The sequence below is a fragment of the Scomber scombrus genome, chromosome 16, assembly GCF_963691925.1.
Source record: "Scomber scombrus chromosome 16, fScoSco1.1, whole genome shotgun sequence".
Taxonomy (NCBI): domain Eukaryota; kingdom Metazoa; phylum Chordata; class Actinopteri; order Scombriformes; family Scombridae; genus Scomber; species Scomber scombrus.
The window spans coordinates 8,105,327-8,131,212 of NC_084985.1; the positions used below are offsets into that span (position 1 = coordinate 8,105,327).

A 25,886-nucleotide genomic window follows, 5' to 3' on the forward strand; every position below is an offset into this window, starting at 1 on the left:
GCCAAGATTGCAGAGGATCTGCTGTGACAAGGCAGCCCTCTGAGAGAAAGATTGATGATGGAGGCGAGAGGAGCGGAAAGGCCAAAGGGGGCAGGTATTCACGTCCGTGTGTGTGTTTGCGTGCGTGTCTTGAATGCTCACCTCTAGTGTGGTCAGCACTATCTTCTCCACCGAGGAGAAGTACGCCTCCCACAGGAACTGAGTCTGCTGTCTGAGGGAAAGGATCTTGTCCTGGTGGATGGAGTGCACCGTGGTTGGAATCTGCGGACGACAAAGAGCAGTCAATCAGCACTCGGTCTTAAAGCTGGTTTTTAAATACTGAGCTGGGACCTTAAATTTGATGAGAGGAGGAAAACTGGTCCCAAAGATATACTAAAAGCATATGAATCTGTGGCGGCTTTGAGAACTGTTGGCTCAAACAGATATTGGAGGTTCATGAGGGGAAGCACCAACAGTAGGCATGTTTTTAAGTCTTTCATGGCAAGTCCAAGTTAAGTAAACACAAGCAGGAGTCAAATCTTGTCAAAGCTACTCTTAAAATCAAGCCTCACATCCCTCGAGGGGGAAGGGAAAATTGCAAATCAGTTCTTTCAGGTTTATGAACGCTGACCATTTGGAAATGTGGGATCCGAGAGTAAACAAACACCGCCATGTAGCTTTTACAGCAGACAAAAGAATGTCAAAGGGAATGAAGCAAAACAACAGAAGGGATTTAGAGAAAATAAAAGCAACAGAAACTATCTGTCATCAAACAGCGTGCAGGAAGAGAGGCTAAAACGCTGCATTTGGAGGCTGCTTTTATACTTTCCTTCAAAGAGCTCCGCAGTTTAGTGCTTTAGTGTTTATTTGTCAAGGTGAAAGCAAACAAACACTTTTTTTCTCCATATCAACTCTTAAGTAAATACTGTATTTCCATATAATTGTGAGCACTATTTTTAAACATATATTTCCTGGTTTAAAGGGGAAAACCACAGATGATCCCACATATACAAACACACACATTATACTGTATATTCTCTATGTTATACACATCTCAACCAATGACACAGATCCACAGATCCGGGATGGCTTTGTGCAGCACACAGCGAGCTCAGATAGAGCTCCTCCTACGTTATAAAACTCAATGTCAAACAATATTATTACACACTTCATTCAAATTAAGGTTTAATGGGCATATAATTACTTTTCCCCCCATGAAGTTCAAGCAATTCCAGCCAAAATCCATTTGCTCGTTCTATTTACTTGCCCTCTGATACAGCTTTATGAGACTTTGAGTGACATTTTTTACGCAGTCAAGGAGGACTTGGTATGCAGCTGGAATTTTTCTCAGATGACAGAAAAAAACAAAACAGGATCTCGAGTATCTTCTGAAGAGATATTTCAAAAAGGCAGAAACAGTTTTCATCTCAAGGTCTGGGACTGCTGCTGCTTCTCTATCTGCTACACTGTGGTTTCCCAAGTGATGTACAGATCACGCGGTTTTGTGCGAGCGCGTCTACGGGCCGTTACCTGCAGCAGGAGCCTCTCGTCGCCGATGACTGCAGCTGTGTTCCAGTCGATGATCTCGGAGAAAGGCAGCTCCCAGCCGTTACTCAGCATCACCGGCACACATGCAGCCTAAGAAAGACACACACACAGAGACAGAGAGGGAAGCTTGGACATGATCCTTTTTATATTAATTCACTATATTATAATTGATCAGGCTGTGTCTGTTCATGACCCTGTGTGTTCAGACATAAATGTCCAATTTAGGTGAAATTGGATTTTTCTTTGGCGTGATTTGGACATATCACACACAAAAAAAACAAGGTAGCCTAGTTATATATATATACATTATATATATATGCAGCACAAAGTCCATAATAGCTCATTTTTAATACTCGTGCCAACTTAATCAGTTACAGACAAGATGGTATTTCAGAGCAAAAAAACTCATCAAACAGCTGAACTTTAAAAACCGAGAGGGAGAAGCAGGGACTGCGACACAATAGCAGGCTCAAAATAGTTTTAATTATTAGTTTTAACTACATGAGAAACAATGAACTTATCCTAACACATTTGACAAATGACAGAAATTAAAAAACTATGTATGGAAACGGCAACGTTAAATAATGTGCTCAAAACTGTAGGGTCAGGACATTTTAAAGGGTGTTTTTCATCATTTTCTGACATTTTACAGACAAAACAGCTAATTGATTAATAAAAAAAGAATAATTTGGAAGATTAATCAATAATGAAAATGATCATTAGTTGCAGCCCTAATATAAACACATGGATATAGTAAAAATAAGCATTCATTTCTTTGAGATTATTCTGTGGTAACAATAATAGTTTAAACTTGTGACTAAGCTACAGTTGTGCAAACAGGCAGCTTGGATTCATATAAACCAGAAAACATTTATTCATTCTGCTGCAACACAAGAACTCAAACATGCACAAAAATAATTCCTTAATTACATGCTTAATAGATCCGTGTTTATTTGATTTCTAAAAAAAATTAAAAAATAATTTATGAGCCTTAAAATAAAAGTTCAAGCTCCATCTCAGATGAGCTCGTTCAGTGAATGGCCATTTGGGTTTTTTTAGTTGGTTGTTTTTGTTGTGTTAAAGCTGCACCTATCGACATATTAATATTAAAATGGCAACTTCAGGTGCAGGAGAGTTAATTACTTAGAGGAGGCGAGCAGGGGGAATTATAAAGAGAGGAGAGGAGGGGAGGGAGGAATTAAAGAAGATCAAAAGGCAGAACAAAGTGAATAAATAGATATAAAAAAAGATGAAAGGAGGGGAAGGTAATGAAGCTGAATGTGACCTTTGGCAAAAGGAGTGGCAGAGGGATGGAGGGATGAGAGGAGCTGCAGAAGGAACAGCTGGTGTGCGTATATGTGTGTGTTCATGGTGGGAGTTTGATGTAATGACGGCCCTGTCACTCCCAGGTCATAAAGGTGTCAGCTCAACCAGAACTGGCCCTCGGGCTTTGCTGCGGTACCCTCCACATACACACACACACAATCCAATGCATACAGATGTATACAAACACACACACACACACAGAGTTGACCTCTATTAGGTTTTGCTTTCTCATGCACTAAGACCAAAGCCTGTAAATACTCTCCCTCCATTTTCCTGTGGACGGTGTGAGTTGATATATAGAGGGAGGGAGTCAGGAAAATGGAGAAGGAAAAGAAGAGAAATGATGGGTGTATTAAAGATAGGAGAGAAAAGAGGAGAAGAGAGGAGAGGGCATACTTCCCTCCTGAGTAAAGTTTGCTGTAATGTGTGCGTGGCAGCTGATCGTGAGATAAGCTCACTTATGTGGGTGCACTCTGTGGCGGTGCACGGTAAGGAGAGGTAAAGGACAGTGCAGTGGTAATGCAGGAGAGAGTGCAGTGCAGTTATAGAAATGGATGAGCAGGGAAATGAAGAGAGCTAAAGTGTGCGGGAGCAGAGTGGAGTAAATGCAGAACCAATATTAGGAAGTGACTCTAAAAAGGTTGAACGCTGGATTTTATGGTCATGTCTTTTTTTTTTAAACTCGGGTTAAATCCTCACTCAACCTTGTGATACTACACTAAGTCATGAATCTGTGTTAACCATGTGAAGATAATAATAATATCATTTAATATCACTTTAACAACAGCTGCTTGTTTTGTAACTAGAGTACATACAAAACAAAGATAAATCACACATTTTTATCATTTTTCTGCCTGTAAATTTGGTTCACCATCATCTCGACTTAATGCTGCATTAGTCAGAACCGAGATCATTCTCTTATAATCTTATAATGAACCTTACACTTGTAACAGTCTGCAAAAGGGCTTGAAATTAGATTATTTACCACCACTACAGCTGTTCAAAGGCCTTATCTCAGACCTCGTTTTAAGTGATTGCAAATGTTTTTATCTTCACCGTAATCTTATCTGTTTACTTGTATTTATTCATCGTTTTATTTTATTTTATCTCCCCTAATATTTTCTTTTATTTCTTGATTTTATTTGACCTAATAGTTTTGCGTGTTGTTGTGTTGCTGTTGCTGTTTCTCGGCAGCATTGTGAATGAGGATTCCTCTTCTATGGTCTTTTGAGGTAAAATAAAGGTTAATAATCTCGACTAAAGGCTCTATCGCATCACAAAATAACTTGCTGATGTAGTGACTTGCAGGGCTACTGTAGCTGGCGAGCTACCTGCTAACACGCTAGCGTTAGTCACAGTTGCGATAGCTCCCCGAACTTCTTCTCCCCAGGCATTTTGTTCTTATTACTGTACTTCATTCAATTCAAAAATACTAAAAAGAGATAACAAACCTTTATAAGCTAGTTAGCAAGCTTGTTAGCTTTGCCGCTAAAAGGATGGTACTGCTTTATTATCGTCTACAAACTGTTTCTTCTTGTCTGTTGCAATTTATAGCTAGCTAACAGACTTTTTAACCATTAAGGTTTCTCTGTTCCCTCTAAAATCAGCAATGTCATTACTTCTTCCTTGTAAACGGCACAAATTTGCATGTCAAATGTCAAGCTGAAGTTGCATTTGACAGAAATAATTTGCGGTGGTGTATTTCACCCCAGCGAGCAGCTCCACTGTTTGCAATGATATCTTGCCGTTTCTAAAAGGTTTGAACAGGGCTTTATTTGATGGAATAATTCCAAAGCATTAAGCTTCAGAGCGGACAAGGATCATAACTATAATCAAAAGGGTTTAACAGTGACCATTTTATTTTGAGTATGCCATTATCAAGGCAATGACTGTGTATTTGCTTGATCAAAATTACTGTTAGACTAACATATATCATCAATCCAATCATTTCACTTTCAAATATTTTCACAAAGGCAACAATTTAACAGTTCATCTTCAAAATTGTCCTCCAGCCTTGCAATAAAATCAAATAAAAACATTTTAGAGTCAAGGAGGCAGCTAATCCTCTCAGTAAAGGTCTTGTTTGTTTGTATTAATTACACTCAAAATGAAGGTAGCAATCATTTAGTGATCCTTTAAAGCTAAATGTAGCATCATTGAAATCATTTTTAAGTGGGAGGTTGAGTGAAGGTAGTGCTTATTTTCCTTCTCAGTAATATCGCTGGTGGGCATGAACTTATACTACAGCACATTCACTGCTTTTCCTCATAAAGGTGTGTGTGTGTGTGTGTGTGTGCGTGTGTGTGTGTGTGTGTGTTTGTGTGTTTCCTGTTTACCTGCAGCGCCTCGAGGAAGCGAAAGGAGCCCAGTCGTCTGCCGCGGGGCACCAAACAGAAGGTGGAGTTGTGGAGCATCTCCTTGTAGTCGTACCTACAGAGACACAACACAGCAGATGTATGTGCGGTGAGTTCAGGGACATAAACAAGGACGTAATATTTACAACAGCACACCGAGAGAAAAATGCCTATTAGAGGAATACATGCCACCAGGGTTAGATTACTAACATTGTAAAGGTCAAGAAAATATTGATGTTAAACATGACTTGTGCACTTTGTCCACTATGTAGACACACATTCACCACACGTCACAATTTACACAGTTGTTATGACATAAAGTCAAACAGAAGAAGAAGAAGGAGAGGAATCTCAAGAGGAGCACCTATTCCTCTATTTTCAGCTCGGGTTACTTCACAGCATCTGTCGAACATTTTCGGGAAATGTAGGGTTTTATCACAACTTGGGTCTTAGACGGCAACAGTTTATCCAGGTAATAATCTCTTTTTCTAGAGAGTCACTGTGTTCCCGCACTAACTACAGCAAGTACGACAGGAATTTCTCTAAACTCTAATGGCTGTTTGGCACTTTGAGTAATTCTTTTCCCTAATTTTCTTTCCCAAAGTACGTAGTAAGTGCTTTTCCAGATCCTACCAATTAAATTAGAAAGGATGGATGAAAGATCCAATTTGTAATTACTAGTATTTAATTATTTACTACCTCCTTCCAATACTGTCTTTTTTCCCCTCCGCTTTATCCTTTGTCAGCCTCTCCCTGCTTTTTCTCCACCTGTTTATCTCTCTCTCCCTTTATTCAACTCCCTCTTTCCTCTCTTTTTCTCCATCCACACCACTCTCCTATTCCCCTCTCCTTCTCCTCCTATCTCACCCAGCACATGCTCCCTTGCTCTCTCCTCCTCCTCCTCCTCTTCTCACCACCTTTCTCAATCCCTCTATCTCTTAAAGCAGGAGGCCAAACACATATTCCTCCTCCTGCCCTCTCATCCCTCTATCTCTCCAGTGAGGTGTGTCTTATTGCTCTCCAAACAGGGTGATCAAATCTGCCATGGGTAATGAGCTGAGAGTGACACCTGCTTCCACCACACAGCTGGCTCAGTGTCTGTGAATGTGAGCGTGGATGTGTGAGTGTGTGTGTGTGTGTGTGTGTGTATGTATGAAAGAGAGAGAAAGACAGAAACAGAGACGCAGGGTGTATCTGTGCATCTGTGTGTGCGTTCAAATTTGCTGGCATGGTGTTTTACAACGTGTTTTGAAAATAGTCGAATAGCCAATTAATCATTTTGAGTCATTTTTTGAAAGAGAAAGATGTCAAAATCCTCTTTTTCCAGCTTCTTAGATGTGAATATTTTCTGGTGTCTTTAATCTTCTATCATTGAAACTGAAGATCTTTGTGTTGAGGACTGTGATCGACATTTTTCACCATTTCCTGACATTTTATAGACCAAAGAACGAATCAAATAATAAAGAAGAATCCTTAGCCGCAGCTTTACTGGCACAGCAATGGTGGTATGTATAGTGTGTACACTGTTTTATAGAGATATTAAGATGTTTACTATATGACTGAGAGGGTCATTTATATTCTCCTTCATCGCATCAACCTCTAGTAAGTCACTGAATGCCAGATTTCACCCTCAATCCTTCATGATTTACTCCTAACCTTCAAATCCCGTCTCAAAATGCACAATTTTCAAACTGGCTTGCTCCTCTCTGATCCTGCCTCTGATTGCTTCATTCAAATCAAGTTTGCATTCATGATGATGTTTATACTTTTATTTACTATTTTAACCCTGTGTCTCTATCATGCGGCTTTGTTAAATTCAATGATGCTCTTTTCCCTGATGTACTTTTCTTTGTAAGTCCTTGAGTGTCGTGAAAGGCGCCTAGAAATAAAATGCATTATTATTATTAATCACATTTTTAATTTATTTTGTGCTCTCATGTCCTTCATCTTTATTTCTTCTCTCTTTCTTGCTTTTTTCCAAACAGCGGACACAGAGATGTCTCCCTTACCGCCTGGCTGACTCTCGTACAAGCACACACAGAGGTAATCAACCTAAAAGCTAACATGCAGATTCAGATCTGAGGGAGATGCAGCATTAAGACTCATCATTTCCTATCTTCACCAATTTCCGCTGATAAACAGCCTAATTTCTACGAGGAGCTGGTCTGTTTAGGGCTTATTTTCATCCAAATCTTCTGTCCCCATGAACCCAAAACTTGTTATCTTTCCTGCTGTAAGAGGACAATGATCACAGCAATTGACAGTAAACAAGATCATCCTGAGACGTTGACAACTCCGAAAATGTGCTTCGCTGTGTAAGAAGAAGGAGGAAAATAAGGAGAAAGCACGAACTAGCTGCTAATGACGCACAAGGGCCTCTCTAAGAAAATGGGAAAAAAGCGAGCTTTTGTGCTGCCAGTGTTATCTCATAAAATCAGCTTTTATACAGATTTCGGTTTTGTTAATTTCTTAAAATAGATTTTTACCAGCTTTAAAAACAAAATAAACACTAATTTTTATTGCTGTGGAAAAATGTAAATAATAAGCCCTAAGGGTTGTTTAGGTTGGGGGTTAAGAGAGTGGTGAGGCAGAAAATCATTTCTCATTTAGCCATTGTCTATACAAGGTGAAGGTTGAAGGACACACACACACACTCTCTACAGGCACGGACACTTTGCTCTGGATGTACTGTAGCTCGTACAGTAGTGTGACACTGATTGCTGATGCTGCCTTCTGTGAGTGCTTGTGCGTCTGAATCTGGACCGAGCTGACGGGGCAAAGCTAGAAGCCAAGCAAACCATTTATACACACACACACACACACACACACACACACACACACACACACACACACACACACACACACACACACACACACACACACACACACACACACACACACACACACACACACACACACACACACACACACACACACACACACACACACTCTTGATGGTGATTGCTGATGTTGCCTGTGAGACGTTAAGTTGTCTCTTCTTAAGCCAAGCTCTAATGAAGTACGGGGACATGACAGCCTGTGATAAAATCCCACTCCCATTTCACACCTACATGTATAACGTTCTGTGCAGCACACACACACGTACACGTACACACACACTGAAAAACATGCGGCGTGAACAAGCGACAGCTGCACGCCCTCGATTTGACGTTCTGTCACCTGTCGATGGGGACGAAGAAGCTATCTTACCTCATATTTCCACACCAGCTGTCTGCCTGGACTGTGTCTGTTTCTGCATGTGCGCGCGCGCGCGCGCGTGTGTGTGTGTGTGTGTGTGTGTGTGTGTGTGTGTGTGCGTGCATGTGTCAGAGAGTTACAGCACACAAAACAGACCAGCATCTGATAGCAGTGAATATCAATGTGGGGATTAAACACGCAACAGCCCCCGAACGTGTTTCATCTAACTGCTGCACTTTGTTGCATGTGTGTCAAATCTTCTGTCTCCTTTTTGTTTAATATGATGCAAATGTTTGCTCTGGTTTCTTTTTGACTCACCCTCTCACAGGATGACCTTTTTTATTTCCCTACTCATTTTTTCCTCCCAAGTTTTATAACCAATACAGAAAGTTTCCAGGATGCAAATGTACCTCTATGAGGTGACTGTGGCTGCCTACCAATGTGCCAGTTACAACCCTCCCACCTGATGCACCTGCTGTGCACCTCAACCTCATGATGACTGGGATTGTGCCCAGCAGAGATAATTTTCTATTTAAGAGGAAGTGTTAGTGGTTCAGAGATTTGAATGAGGTGAGAAGGTTGCATGACTCCCTTCCTTGCTTCACTTGTTCCTTTCCTCCCTCCTCTTTCTTCCCCGCAAAACTCCTGCTGGTTTTGACTTAAAGCACGGATCAGAGGCTTCATCTTTTTTTCCCCTTTTTCTGTCTCACAACAGCTCTGTCTCCATTTTGTTCTTGTGACCTTGAACTGGCGGAGGGAAAACCACCGCTGAGCTCTGAGCCTGCAGGCTGTGATCGTGTGTATTTGTATTTTTCTCATACTTGTGTGTGACTCTCCATTGTATATCTGAATGTATGGTGTTTAATTAGTCTCAAAAAACCAGACCAACAGCCATGTGCTCACGGGACCCCAATTGTTCACGTGGAGCAGAAATGCATGCTTTACTGCTCGTGGACACTGTTCTGTGAGCTCGTATCTAATGCTCACACCTGTTTTTTTTAAGTGTGCCGGTTTTAAATGAAAAAAGAAAAAGGACAACAGAGCGAGCTTGTTACAAAAGTGGTTGTATCCTAATGAAATGACTCACTCGTGCAACGTTCGGAGCAAAAACAGACCTTACGAACGTTCAGTAATAATACGAACCAGACAGAAAACAAGTCTGCGTGTAATAAAGCGCACGAGATGACCTCTGCATGTGCAACCATGTGCTTTGTATTCATACGAGAGCGTGAGAGTGTGTTTGAGTGCACGTCAGCATGTCCAACAACTGTGAACCGGTTAAGAAACACTTCTCTGCCAGCCCCAATGGTAACGTCCTACACCATTGCCATGGCAACCTGTCATTAAGTGGCTTCATTTGCAGCAACTTAATTACATGGGATCTGCTCTTCATCCACACAGACAGGGGGTAAAGAGAAGGGAGGGGTGATTGAGGAGAGGGATGGAGTTGGCATGTTTAATATACACACTGTCTAGCTAATGTTGTTGGAAGTTGAAAGAACTTTTGACCCATCAGACATCGTCCCCGCCCACATCACCATCATCAACCACCCCTGTTGCATGAGGAAGACTATTAAGTTCCTTTACTCAAGTATCAGCGGAAGTACTACGATGAAAAACTACTCAAGTGACCCTTTGCAGAGCCTTTTCCTCCTTGGTTACTGTTGCTAGGTCTGTTGACTTTATACAGTTTTCAGTAGCAGGGACAGATTTACTGCCAAAAATGTGTAGTTTTCTCTGAAACAATGGGTTTTTGACATCCCAAAAAAGTTCACAAAAGTAGGCTTCTCATTTGAAAAGACACAACTGTGTGACACTAGCAGATTTTATCAGCTGTAGCTAGCTAATCAATTAAAGCTAACTCCAAGATTTGGTTAAATGACAAAAGTTTTTAAATATGAACATAATGGTTACCTACATGTAATTCTGCTAAAAGACTGAGGCTAAAGCTACAAGTACCAGGCAAAAGTCGAAATCCTAAACAGTCGATGATACATGTGAAACAAAATAGCAGCATTGTTCTCATATTGCAAGAAGACTGGTTAATTATAGCAATATTATAAATAAAAATGTCATAATGTAATTTTTGTGCCAAAATAACCCTGATAGATTTCTACAGAAGAATACACTTGGACAGGCAATGAAGATTTAAGACTTTTGCTTTACTGTTTAAATGTTTCAAACAACATGTTTCATTGACACAAGTGAAAAGGTTTAGAGGGTAGACTAAACAGCGAGTCTGGGAAATGTAATTACAAGTTGGATAACAGGTTTGGCTGGGGCTGCGGGTATAAACTTCCAAAAAACACAAATAAAGAGCAGGACAGAGCTGCTAATGTTACTCTAAACCCAAGTAGCAGCTTGGCTTCATGCAGCGGATGTGTTGGTCTTGAACGTGGCTTTTTTTCTAACCTGTGACTCTACATAATAATGTAGTCAGGTAGAAATATGCTCCTTGTCTTGAGAAGTAATGCTATGTTTCTACTTTATAATAACCTAGTTAGCTGGGCGTGCTAACATTTGCAGCTTAAGTTGGACCAGTTGGACACGCTGCTTACTCCCATTACATACAATTTTACTCTTAAGTCTTTTGGTGTTGAAACGGCGATTGAACACAATGATATCAACTTCCTAAAAGAAATAGATTATTGCTCTCTTATTAGAGTGCCACACACACACACACACGCACACACACACTGCTTCAACATGTGGAGGCAAGCTCTACCTTGGTACAGTTCATAAGATATGATTGGACAATCACTGGGGTTTAGCCAACAGTCAATTACAAGGAAAAAGTGTGTATCCTGGAGCAAATAGCACAAGAAGTGTGTCAAAAGTTGCATAAAAGTGAACTAGAGGTCAATATTTGAGTAAATGTTAAGGCAACCCAGATTCCCAAAGGTGTGAGCTTGTAAAGGTTGCCTCCTGGTCTTTCTGGCACTGTGTGGGTACCCAGCAGATGCCGAGTCCCTTGAACATGAAGCTTCAGGGCGATAAAAACACAAAACCGCATCCAGCTTGAGTGTCTTCCAGGGAGCAGAGAGAGAAAGAGATCCAATTTACCGCTTATTGAGACTGTTGTTACATTAGCCTCCCGGACCACTCTCCTTGTCTGCCTCAGACTCTCCCTCTTGCTAATTTCTTTGTCTCTTAGAGTGTGTGCGAGTCTGCAAGAGTGGATGAAAGAATGGGTGTCTGGAGGTCTGGTGAAGGCTGGAACAAAATCCAAGTGTTTTTTTGTACTTTATTGTGGTGGAGTTTACATGTGCAAAAACCCCAAAACACCACAGTAAGTACTTTGACTCATCACATTATTAATTTATGATAAAAAAAGCTCTGATTTCCTTTTGCTGTGTCATTCTGCAACCTAACACGGAAAGGAAGCTCGATATTAAATGTTTGTACATCAAAGACTCTAAAAGTTATTTATCATCGTGGATATCATGCCACAGATGTGCTCATTTGTCTAGTAAATAACTCCCAAAACAGATTCCAGCAGTAAATGAAGAGCAGCCTCGTACTCGCCATAAACACAAGTGTCTAAGCTGAAGCATATTGTTGTGCGCGTTCCCACGAGAATACGACAGATGTGCGGGCTAAGTGGGCTTGTGGATAAAAAAGGGGCATCTTTGACTCATAACTAACTAAGATAGAGTGTGTTTGGTGAGGGATGGAGGGGGGCTGCATCCACATATGTCTGTGTGTGTGTGTGTGTGTGTGTGTGTTTGAGGATGATCGTGTGTGTGCACTTGCATATAGTGATAAATATGAGCTTGAGAGAAGTGTGTGACTGGAATGTATGTGTGTCTAAATATATATATATATATATATATATATATATATATATATATATATATATATATATATATATATATATATATACTGTATATGTGTCTATTTGCTCCTTTGACTTTGATCCTTTCCACTTAATTCCCCCCGCAGCTGTGAGGAAGTGTATGTCTGTGTGTGTCAGCAACTGTATGAGCGAATCCAGATGTGTGCACGTCCAGCTCGTCCCATCTCCTTCCTCCTCCTCCTCCTCCTCTGCCGTAACGACTGATGTACGCTCTGCAACTAATTCATTAGCCTAATTAGCACTCATTAGCCAGCTTATGCTAGTTCCAATTAGCATTCTAGCATGGCGTGACCCAGAGGTCCGCCTGACCAAACAAGTTGGCGTTTTGCGGTCAAACCCATGACGACCCTGAGGTCTGTCCACACGTGGGGACAATCAGATTACGCCCACGTTACAAGACTGCTTCTCCCTCCACCTCCCCGATCCGATTCAGCCCGATGGCTGTCAGTCCCATGTAGCGCTGTGGGTAGTCCGTCATATAAAACACAGCTGAGTGCATGTGAAGAAAATGATGTCATGGTAGCTGCTCTGACTGGTAGTAAGAATATGTTGCACCAGAAAAGCACAGCACAGCGGTTACAAGCCCACTGAGGCCGACTATATGATAAATGCCAAGACTCATGGAACTGTAAAATGTACTGGATGAAAATGTCCTGAAATTGTATTTTTTTTTTCTTTTTTTTGTTATTGTCATTGCTTGAACCATCAAAGTGCTTCCAGTGGATATGTGGGTTAAAGCGCTTTTATCACTCAAAGAGCTTTTATATTTGTTTCAATAAAGAATTTCAGGCTTGTAGATAATTTTAGGCTTTTTCTGTTTTTGGGGGGATCAACATATGGAACTCCTTACTCACAAAACTCAAAATGGATCCTCAATGGATCATTTTAAACTCAAACTGAAATGTTTTTTTAAAGAGCAATCATTGCATCATGGTTTGGGTCTTGTGCTATTTTGTGTGTATTATCTTGTTTAAGCTTGTGCTTTGGGTATGTATTTAGTTTTTCAGCTCCATATGCGTATGTATATATATGACTAATACTGCCAATTAGCTTACGCAATAAATGCTGTGGAAAGTGGCATTAATAATTCATGCTATATACTTGACCTTGTACAAACAAACGTTTAATAAATAAATGAAATACCTTCAGGCTTCATTTCAGATTTACATTAAGAGCTAAACTAGTAATTGGGTTATCTTCAACTTTATTTGACTGGGAGCCTTAGATTTAAAAAAAGTGTCTTTACTGGCCAAGACAGGCCGCAATAACGTTAACAATACACAAAACACACACACACACATATATATATATATATATATATCACTAGATCAGGAAGAACCAAAACAAAATGATGACATTACCAATAGGAATCATATTAATATTCATCATATTAACAACAAGTCATCGTCAACCTGTGATTATCCTAAAATCATCAATCACTGCATCCAGATTGTATCATATCCCGTAACATAATTATTAGCCAGATGACACTACATCATAATGTGTAGCTGTTGTCACAGGTGTGTCTGTGCACTGGGATCACACTTTGATGTCCGTCTGTATCATCATCATCATCAGAAGCTAAATTGTGTTTTCATGCCAACGTCAGCGTCATCATCCAAGGCGCTAAAACAATTAACAACAATTGATGATCATCTTTGAGCTCCTAGAATAAAAATATTCTGAAGCGTTGCTACACAAAACAATGACAGATGGTTCGACTCTTGTTGCGTGCTCCGGTCTGCACAAACAGATCTGGTGTACGCGGTTATTATGCATAACAAGTCGGACAAGCAAACATCACAAAGCTCACTCACTGAAGATCCATATGCGAGGGTTTCTGGTGCCAGGTGTGAACTTTAAGTCCATCTCGACTGGATTTCCAAAGAGCACGGACATATCTGTGCGTGCGATCTGAACAAGGCTTTAATATGACAGATCTTTCTGCCCCGTCAAGAACAATTTCTTGAGGGGAAACACTGACTGATAGGTCCACGGTAATATATCTGTCATTCCTTTTTTCTCCCCCTCTCTCTCTAGCATCCCCTCTCCTTTGTGAATGCAGAGCAACTGCAGTGAAATAACATAAAATCCCCCTTTCTGTTCCAAAACTAAGACTCAAAAGGCCCATCACATTGATAAAATGTTTGTACAAATAGATATAGGCCTTCTGTATGCTGCTGCCCCACAGCCGTCACAGCTAACATACATGAGGTGTTTTCTCACTGTCAATAAATGAACTGTACTCGTCAGATTTTATCCGGGAAGACCCAGTGACTCCGTGTTGCAGCATGAATTCAAAAGTGAGCAGGTTTCAGGAATTTCTAAGATGTCACAGTAGTTTGCATAGCTGTACTGGATCCTTATTACTATTCAAATGAGAGCTGGGCAGTAAGTATAGCTGCAGGTGGTGAGAGTGAGCCGCATAAGCCTAAATAAAAAAAATTTAAAAAAACACCCATACTCATAAAGATAGAGCTGATATACATGCAGACTCATACACTCGCACAAACTTTTGAATCCGTTCAAGTCAGCAGCCTGTTCATTCCCTCTAGCTACAGTCCCTGCTACCCATCTAACCCCCCACACCCCCCTCTTCCCACCCTCTTCCCTCTTCACACGTGTAAGCCTGAATATTTTACAAAGACCCCGGTAACAAGAAGTCTTCCTGCCGCGATCCTAATTCACTATGACGGCTTTATCCTTGCAATCTTTTCAATTTGTCCTCTCAGATTTTTTCCACTGCCAACAGATGGAGGCAATTTTTCAGTTATGTTTAGTGTCTGTGTAGTAGTCAGAGTCCCCAACTTCACACACACACACACACACACACACACACACACACACACACACACACACACACACACACACACACACACACACACACACACACACACACACACACACACACACTCCAGAGGATGGAGATGAGGTCGATTTCAAACTGCACCTATTCCACATACATTATCCTGGAATATTTGGGGAGGAGGATTTGTTATCATGGGCAGCTAGATGACTGCACCTCTACACCGACAATCACTTCACACTCGTGTACACATACAAAACACACTTCAGTCAGTGACTGGCGCCTGGTTGTGTGTGATCTTTCAGATGAGGGGTCCGGACTCCATGGATGCTCACTGGAGACCAGCTGTGCCTTGCTCCGCACTTCCAGATGGCCCTCAGGACCGCTCGCTGCGCATGTTGGTTTGTGTGTTTGTGCGTATCTGTGTTTATGTGTGTGTGTGTGTGTGTGTGTGTGTGTGTGTGTGTGTGTACATCCATATGTGTGAGACAGTCTCAGATTTAGACATGTCAGCACATGCTCTGTGATGGCTCCCTTTTTAAACAATGACACATTTTGTCATCAGAGCCACTGAAATGAGGAGCCTAGAGGAGGCCCGGCGTTACCCCTAACCGCGATGTGTCCTTTCATCTGACTCACACACACACACACACACACACACACGGATGGATATAGACATACTTAAAGATAGAGGAATGCATCAATTTGTTCCATCCACATTAAGGCCGCTGCAGGCTCTTTCAAGACGAATCATTCTCCAAAATCCTGAAGAGTCCGAATATCGCACACACACTTCAGCACACCAACACAGCCAGAAACACACACATCGAAACACACTCCACATTATTATTCATATACTGCACACACACTAACCTCACTGCATTAACAAAGCCCCACCGACCATTATGAGGGTCCCATCTGCCCTCAAAAACCGGCGCGACTCTCATCCAATAGGTTAGTAGAAGCTTAATCTCGTCTAATTCCTTGTCTGCAAACACATTCTAATGTATTCCCTCTGAAGACGCTTTCCAAATCAAAAAATAAACCTGGTCCTGGAGCCACCTGGGCCCCGTAAGCACGGCACCGCCAATCAGAGAACACTATGAGGTTGCCTAGGGTATGCAGAGCCATGACCATCCCAGTGAATAGACAGCTGTGTGCATGGACATCAGACGGAGAGATGCACTGTCATTGGTCGAGATCACCCCCTTTGCAGGAATTTGCAGCCTTCTTATCATTGTTGGATTTGGACTGAGTTTATTTTATAAAAAAGGCTTCAGGGACTTTAGTGGCCTCCAAAGGAATGATGTAAACGTCCACTGTCTTTAAAAAAAACAACATCACATGGAGTTACTAAGTTTTCCTCTTGACTGCAGCCTATAAATGTGCATCTGTTTCTGTTTTGATGGCCACGTACAAGATTCCCAGTTGGAGAGTCAGATTGAATTAATCACATTTACAGTGTGATGTTTTGGCCGACAGTATCTCAGCATACATTACCTTGATCAGTGCTGGATAAGATTAAAATCTTCACACAGCATCAAAGCATATTTTACTGTAAGATGTTGGGAACAGAGATGTGTCATAAAGTTTAGGAGACTTTGGAAATAGTAATTTGAAAATGCTCACAACAGCAACCATACGACCGCTTGTCATCACTAGACTGAAGTTCACATTATGACATGATTAAAGCCTTGCAAAAAGTAATTAAGTCTGCTGTATTTTCTGCCTCTGGCTTGCACACTTGTAAAAACATCTGATTCAATTAGTTTGGTGTCTGCACCCCTTTTTCAGAAACTGACCGAGGTATTGAAGTATGTCCAATTATCAGACAATAGCCCGAAAATGTTTAAAAATTCAGTTTGAAAAATGCAGCTTCTCCCATCAACAATAGCAGTTTTGAAGCTAACAGAGTTAAGTGACCTTGACTAACAAGCAGCATTGCAAGGATTTTAGAAAGTGAGTCCATGATCCTTCAATGCACCTCCACCTTAAGACTTCTTTTTATTATTTGGATTTTTTATTCAGAAAAACACCCAGGTTTTATTTCCTGTAAATAACACAAAAAAGTCTAAAAGCTGTTTCAAAGCCTTCATCGCACAGCCAAGAATTGAATAATGGCATAAATATGTCAAATTTTGTTGATCTAGAAGTTCCCAAATGTAAATATTCAGTTTAAAAATGCTGCAGTCAGTATAAAATATGCATCATGTGCTTGTTTTTAAAGAGAAGAATGTAAACTCAGACAGATTACTAAGATGATAAATTCACAAGAAGAAAACAGAGAAGTTGTGATCTCTGACCTCAGTGGGAGCTACGGCCTGGCGAGGAAAACCAGTGTCATTTTTTATAATAAGAAGCAGCCTCTTCCCTGAATACTCCTTCTGTAGATGTTGTTGTAACCAGCACGCAAGTCTGTGTGCATGGTGGACTTTCTACTGATTATTAAGAACAGTATAATTAAAAAAAGACACTGTACAGTTTCATTTGCCTTTTTTTAATATTAAAATGTACTATAGAGTTAATGTGATTCAAGTTATCTTCCTTGTTCTTTTAAAATAGATCTGCTCTCCACACACACACACACACACACACACACACACACACACACACACACACACACACACACACACACACACACACACACACACACACACACACACACACACACACACACACACACACACACACACACACACACACACACACACACACACAATCATTTGAGAGTGAGTTTGACATCAGCATCAAACAGAGAGTATGTCAGCACCGCACGACACTGGAGAGCAGCATGATGTCGGAGACAGTCAGGGCTCCCAGGGTGTGTGTGGGAGTGTGTCTGTGTCTGTGTGTGTGTGTGTGTGAGAGAGATAGAGAGAGAGCAAGAGAGAGGAGGTACAGCTGTCATTCACAAGCAGAGAGGCAAGCAAAACGATACGCTACCCAGTGGGTTCATCAGTACCATGTGTCAGTCATACCCTGAGATCACATCGACTGTCTGTCGGCACCCATCTGAGTGCATGCGTGTGTGTGTGTCTGTGTGTGACGCATGTGTGAGAAAATGATAGTGAAGGGGGCATATTCTTAGTCTTGAGAGAAATATCATGGGGAGTGGGGTACAAAGGACAAGAAAAATAATGAGAGAAAGAGAGGACGATTCGTCCACAATGATGCAATTATGATTCAATTTAGATTCCTGCATCAATTATGCAAACATATTCAAGAGACATGTCAAATATTGATAGGCTCTTCAACTTCTCAAACTGGATTCATTAAGGAGCCAAAACTTAACCTGGACTCTCTCATTAATCATAGATAGATGTCATCTGGAGGTCTACATTCAAATTCAGCCGACACTCCCGAGCGTACACATGAGCAAAGGCTATGCTACGAATCTGTGTGTGTGTATCTCTGTGCCTTTCCATATTTGTCTGCTTATCTGTATGTGAGCTGCCATGTAGCTGTTGTCAGCGTCGACCTGTGACCCGTCACGGTTGGAGTGTGTGTACGGGTGTAGGGTCAGTGGAGGTAGAAACGCCGTGCTGTGCAGTTTAATACGATGCTGAGTTTAGTGTGGTGGGAAACAATGACAGTGACCATTGGGATTAACTTTGGTGAACCCCTCAACTTGTTATTTCCTTTTTGGCTTTTTTTACGATAGCATGCTAACGCGCTAAACAAAGATGGTAAACATAACTGTAGCCTCTTTGTCTTGTTTCAATGTAAGTGTAAATACAAAACCTGTGTTTCTATATCAACAGCAAAACCAGAACCTCATAATGACAGAACACAAAGCAACCAAAAAAAAGAACATTAAGCTAAATTAGCTAAATACAAAATAAATATCTGGTTTGACCGCTGGACCGCTTGTGTTTATTTGCCCCAAACAGTCAAAATACAAACAGTACATTAGCTCTAAGCTAGCTAGCGTGTCAGGCACACTCCAGTTTAGCTTTCAACTGAACTCACCAAAGACTCAGGTTGTTTCTTTTATTTCCCCTCCACACTCCTTTTCACCTCTCGTCTCTATAAACATACAAAGGGAGCTAAAGTTGAAGTTGAAACATTGTCAACTTTCGCATCAGTTAACGCCGCCCGGGCAAATTCACATCTAATCATGTCTTCTCACTGTGACTTTGCATGGAATCGCACTCTGTGTCAATTCTAAACAATACACCATTAACGCAGTAAAAATCTGATAAAGCATTAAATAAACCAAGATTAACTCTTTTTTCCATACTTGAAGTGTGAGTCAGTGATGAGCTTTGATGCCTTGCTTTAATTAATGCTTATTAATTCTCTTTTTTCTTTCTTGTTTGCCTGTTACTAACTAAAACTATTTAGAAAACTCTGAGAAAATATAAAATATCCAACACAAAACTCATAGATTATTAAGCACTTCAATACAGAGTTACTGATAATAACACATTGGCCTTTGTGTGTATGTGTGTGTTGTGTCTGTGTTGTCTGTCTGTCTGTCTGTCTACATTCCTTTGTATCTCCATTATGTCACCACAGCGAATGACCCCTTCGGCTCCAACTGCTGCATCTTAGTCATATGACACACCTCTGATGGGAGAACCTGGTCTCATATGACTGAACTTAGGCTCCAAAGCTGGGTGGGGTCACGGCGTGTGGGTCAAATGTCACGCCGGTCCCCACCCAGAGGAACAAAAGGACGGACTAAGCCTTTCAGTGAGGGGCTTGGGGGCTTAGATTTGGGCTGACTGGGAGAGTCTTGCTCTGTGTGTGTGTGTGTGTGGTGTGTGTGTGTGTGTGTGTGTGTGTGTGTGTGTGTGTGTGTGTCTGGCTGATTGTGTTGTTGTTCCTATGAGTGTATACAAAAAGGCAACACAACTATGTGGGTACATACTTTATGAGCTACATGTATTGATGCAAGACAGCTTCTCTGAGCTCAAAGTGCTGAGATTTCGTGTTCATGTCAGACCACATATGTCTGTATGCGTGTTTGTGTGTGTGGTAACTGTGATGATGAACCCAAAGAGTAAACCTACTGCCCCTTCTGCAGGCCTCCCCCCAAAGCACTGCACTTGGCTGGTTAGTGTGTGCGTTTGCGTGTGTGTATGTGTGTACAGGGAACAGCTGTTCTCCAGTGCTACATGGGGAGGTCAGGGGTAGACACGGACGAGCTACAGCTGTGGCCCCGGGGCTTGTGGGAACTGTGGCTTGAACAACGTGGGAGAGGAGGAAAGGAGAAGGGAAGAGAAGAGAAGGGGAGGGGGGAGACGAGGAGAAAAGATTCAACGGGAAAAGCTAAATTTACAAGCTGAGAAAAGATGACACGGCCAAATGAAGCCGCAAAAGGAAGAAAAAAAGAGCAGACACAAGATGAGAGAAAGCGGAGAAGAAAAGACGCAGGAAAAAGGAGATGTCCTCTGCAGCAGCCAAAGCCACAGAGACCAGCAGGCGACGTGCACCACAGCGTGTTTTTGGCCAAGAGGTCATCCCAGAAAGAAATGGGATGAGAAGCACGTACAAGGAGGGCTCTTTTCCAACAAGCTGATCACCCACAGCCACTTGACATGCTGAATAAAGCCCTTATGTTTAAGAAAAAAAAAATTAATTACAGTTATAAGCTCATAAACAACTCGACTTCCCTTGTAGAGAATCAGCCGGCTGGCCAAGATTTCACAGTAACTCGAATAAAGACCCACTGCTGGAGATAATGCTTATTTCGGGACAGCACATAATTTGATAAGTTTGAGAAATCACTTTATAGTTTTGCACAGACAATCATGAGCTGCGGTTGAGAGCAGAGGCCCTGCTCCAACAGAGAGAAACTAGCGGCATAGAAAAGGGGCTGACAGTGAAAACTAATAAGCCTCGTGCATCGGGAGAGAAATGGGCTCATCTCTCCGAGGCACCGAGAAAAACTACTGGAGCTGTTGTACGCCATTACCAAGAACAAAAAAAAAAAGGAAAAAAAGAAGAAAAAAAAGTCTCATCTATGCTGAAACCCAACACTAAATCCCTTCTGCCTGACAGATTCGGCAAAAGAATAATATCTGCAGTAAGAATAATATTTGCAGCCTACATTATAGGAGCATACTGGGGAATAGAGCAAGAGATGGAAGTAGGCCAAAACCAATTTATGGCTTTTGTGGAAAACCTTTAAAACCAAACCAACAAAAAGAGAGAGAGAGAGAGTTGCAAGGTGCTACTTAAAATCCTCTGTGAAAACTCGCCCATCCACTCACTTGTAAGCCTCAATTAAACACCAGCCAATGCCATTTGTGAGGCAACTGAACCTAAAAATCATTACAAGTCTACAAAGATTAAAAGCAGGCGCTGCGTTTGTGAGTAGGCTTTAAAAGAAAAAAAAGAGGAACGTAATCCAGGAGGAGAAGAAAGGGGAGGAGAAGTGGTGAGTTCTCAGATACGGATGTTAGAGGTGACCTCAGTAGTGAGTGGTTTGACTCTGAGCTCTGGTATTAAGTGAACTGTTTGAACTCAGTAGATGCAACAGATAAATGCATGCAAGGCAGAACAGTAGCTGTCTGTGTAGTGTGTGTGTGTGTGTGTGTGTGTGTGTGTGTGTGTGTGTGTGTGTGTGTGTGTGTGTGTGTGTGTGTGTGTGTGTGTGTGTATGCATCTTTCCGGCTATTTGTGTAACATACTGGGATGCAAGTGTAAGATTGAGTTATTCTTGTGCTGGCAGTGCTCAAGTGTGAGTTGGGGGCGGGTGAGGTTAGATTCAATACAACCACTAAATAGTATCCTAGCAACATGCACTGATGTATCAGAGGGTTGATTTCCTGTAACTGATAAACACTGATAGCCACATGTGTTCAGTGTGTATGTCTACTTGTTGAAGGTTACTGGGAGCAACAAACAAGGTAAAAAAAAAAGAGGATGGGAACGGGTCATTTTTAGACTAACGCGTCACCCCGAAAGGCTTTATAAAGACCTCTAAAGTGAATGAAGGACATGCGCTGGCTGTTATCCTCTTGCTATCTCGTATCTGTATGCGCCATCAAAGCCGTGACATATCTGTTGTCTGCACCAGCACTGACGGAGGTTTCTCTAGTCTGGCTCTGCCACAGTATCTACAAATTTTTTTTTTTCTATTTCTTTTTTAAAAAGCAACATTAAAAAAATGTCATTTTTAATCTTACAAGGGCAGAATTTTCAGGGAGCCTGTGCAAAAATGACAACAGGAAATTAACAGTGAGGAGACATGAGTTTTAAATAAGCAGGTACAATGACAAGGCTGCTCATGGTAAAACTAAAACTGTTTTTTTAATCAGTCTATGTGCCTGAACGCCTCAGGAAGTGGCGACACTAAATTCACACATATGATCATGAAATACAGTGTTAGAAGCTTTGTGACTTACTTGCCGACAGCAAGTTAACACAGTTTATAGTATAGTAGTATAAGTGGTTGGTTAAAAGCAAACCTGCCACATCTGTTTTGTGATATCGACAATAAGCGAGGTGAGGTGTCACCCACTGGTTTTGCATGTGAGCCAGTTTGAAGCCCAGAGTTGCTGCTCATGGTCAACGCCATATTTGTTGTTAAGAGTCAGGATCTTCTTAATAAGGAGTGCAGGTTGTTGCTTTTCAATGTCTTGAATTAAGACCTGCTACCTCTGACCAAAGCGAATAGCTTCTAGCAGCGGTCAGTGGCTTTGCACTTTAAAGGTAAACTATGCAGGATTTGTCAGTTTGTTAATATAACATTCAAAGTTGGCTGCTCCTCACCACCTCGACCAGAGAGAGGAAGAGAGAAAGATAGAGAGAGAGAAGCTGTCGTGGCGTGAACTAGAGAGTGAATGAATAGAGCGAGCAGAGCAGGCGAGAACAAAGCTGTCAATCCGATAAATAAGGAGGTTATTTTCTGATTATTTCACAGTGGTTATGTTTTAAAGCACAAATAAACGCGCCCACACCTCTGCGGGAAGGTGCCGCATTGCTGGATTTCATGTGAATGCAGAGCTTCATCCTGTCCACTATGGCTTCTCTGCCCTGCGTGTATGTGTGTGTGTGTGTGTGTGTGTGTGTGTGTGTGTGTGTGTGTGTGTGTGTGTGTGTGTGTGTGTGTGTGTGTGTGTAGCTCAGCCTCAGCCTCACCCTCAGTCAGGCAGACACACAGACCTGCAGGCCTTTTTACACATCCACGACACAGAGACAGAGAGCACAGCGGAGCACAGGAGACGGGGGCAGTAATATAACCTGGTCGCTGCGCTACCAGGCCCGACCTCACACCCTGCGTGCTGTTATTAGCTGTTGGCTACACACCCACTGCCCAAAGGTTGATGGACAGAAACATACTGAACACAACAAAATAATAAGAACACATGAAAATACAGGCAGAGGGGCAGCGTCTCTGCAGATAAATACACTGCCACACACTTATAATGAGTCATAAGTGATGATTGAGATAGATGATTTGTGTACGAGTCTATTTTTTAAAAGTAAATTCTGCATTTAAGGTATTTCTGTATTGACTTCAGCCTCAAGCTGTGGTGTATTATCTTTAATTGGCTTTTTTTGTCCGACTAACAATCCTAAGCAAGAAAATGCAGGTTATTATCATGAAAGCTTAACAAAACAAATAAATGCACATTTAAGAAGCTTGAACCAGTCAATTTTGGGCATTTAAGTTTAGTTCAAAAATGATTAAATGATGAATTGATGCCGATTAAGTAAACTAAACGACTCATCAAGGACATACTGACAGCTAATCCTCCATTTTCTCTGCTTCTTCTTTGCTCTCTTCACAGATCAGCACTGGTGAGTTTGTAATTATCAACGCCACAAATTTGTATGTCAAAGGTCACTGACTGAGTTTAGATCTGTGTGAAAGCTCAGATTTATAAGTGCATCCACCGACTGTGACGACTGCAATAAAAACTGACAAACGGATTTTCATGTCCAAAACAAACGCTGGTGTGACAGTTAACGCGGTGCAAACCTGTCATAACTTTAATATATTATATTACTATCCACGTCCTCCTGATCCTCACGTACGTCCTCGTTCTTGTAAAAACAATGCAGAGGAAAGTTCGTGTCCTTAAAACAAAAAGCAGTGTTCTTATCAAAGCCCTCTTTTCTGACATGAATTAAGCAAGAACCAACATGAAGAGGCAGTCGTTGGTGGGAATCACTGGCTCGACACTTAACGATACATGCCAGAGTATGTCGGAGCTGTGGGACATTCCTTCACATTCCAGCGTTTCCCCTTCACCATTGCCTCGGAGGGGTGGCTCGCCCCCTCCTGAGAGAAATGAAATATGTTTATGTTTAAATATGTTTATGTTATTTAGCTAATTGATGTGCACACGTTACTGCAAGTCTAATAAAAGCTTCACGAGTAAAAAGCAAACAAGAGTAATTTATGAATGCGATCCGCACAAAAAAGATGCACAGACGATGACTCCGAATGTCTGAAATTCAGGCCAAAATAGCGAGTATTGGGCTTCTATTAAGGTGGAAAGTAGCAAGTGTGCGGTAGAAAGAGAGAGAAAGTGTGTGTGTGTCGGTGAGGCTGGCGATTGGAGCAGAGAATATAAAGTTAGCAGTATAGCTGTAAATGTAGCAATGCAGTGTGGGTACAGTTTAAGCCATTTGTCAGTGAATAAATGCAATAACTCAACACTCGAGCCAAGTTTTGCGTCTTCTTGCCACCTGCTGATTCAAGTGAAGTGTATTAGCCCCGAAGTTAGCGACGGTGGGTTAGCCTAACCTGACCCGGTTCACTTAAGGTGGACCGACCTTACAGGTTGACCAGCTATTCTCATTTTAATCTCAGCCGCACCTAATGAAGAAATGTCTGGCTGCTGAGTTTCTCCTGAGTTTTGCTCAATCCTCCCCCCCGCACCCCCCCCACCCCCACCAACCCCTCTCAACCTTGAGAAAAACACTGCATTCCTCCCTCATCTCTCAGGTCTGCAACTTCTCCAAATGATCTTCCTATCTGCATTTTTCTACATCGCTCAGTCTCCTCTGTATCTGTCTATTTTGGTGTAAGTATTCTCCTTTGTGGCTGCCTTTACATCTGTCTGACAGTTTCTCAGGAATCTGATGAGGACAAGAGAGGTGAACAGTAACAAAAAAAAAGAAAGAAAGAGAGAGACAAAAAAGTTCTCGACAGCGATGAATAGATGTGCACAGTGTTAAAAAAACCCTTCAAAGATATCAGAAAGAAAAGAAAAATCCCTTTCTCACTCCTATCTCAGTTTACACACGGCAGTCACAAGTGTCTCACGAGTGTGAAGACATTTTTAATGCCAGGCATAAATGGAAAGCCGGATTAATTGTATCTGGATACAATCTGGGTACCAGAAAAATGCTAATGTGAGGTGTAAAGGGGGGCTTTAGTCTTTTCTTTCTTTTTCCCCCCCTGACTCTCTTTCCCACTGAGAAGGTCTCAGGCATTTCTGCGGTGCAGCGGAGCAGAGAGCCAGCCATCTCCCCGTGTACCTGTAACAGAGGAATATTGTTGCCACAGAACCGTGACTTCAGTTACCGAACATTCCTGCCTCTTCATTTCTAAGACAGAAACGGTAAAAGGGCAGGGTGAGGCGGGCCAGGGAGAGAACAAATAGGTACAAAATAACAAGGTGCAGAAAGGAGGGGAGAGGAGGAAGGAAATATTAGCGACAATTACAGTGTGACTTTCTTGACTCGTGTGTTTAGCAGATAATCAAAGAGCAGCGTTGCAAACAATGACTTTTTATTTATTTACGCACACACACATTCAGAGGCCTCACTTCTCTTAGATTCAACTACGGTCCCTCGCTTTTCCCCTCGGCAAAAAGAAAGTGGAGGAGAATAATCTCGTCACTTTGATCTGACT

The 25,886-nt window shown here is 41.6% G+C and overlaps 1 protein-coding gene across 1 annotated transcript in view; it reads right to left on the reverse strand.

Annotated features, from left to right (window-relative positions):
* ext1b (exostosin glycosyltransferase 1b) overlaps window positions 1-25,886 on the reverse strand; it is a 121,974-nt gene that overhangs the window by 30,836 nt on the left and 65,252 nt on the right. The window contains exons 2-4 of the mRNA XM_062435973.1: window positions 5,190-5,283; window positions 1,510-1,617; window positions 142-261 (exon numbers count right to left, since the gene is read on the reverse strand). Of these exons, the coding sequence (XP_062291957.1) occupies window positions 142-261; window positions 1,510-1,617; window positions 5,190-5,283 (322 nt within the window). The remainder of the gene's footprint in view (window positions 1-141; window positions 262-1,509; window positions 1,618-5,189; window positions 5,284-25,886) is intronic.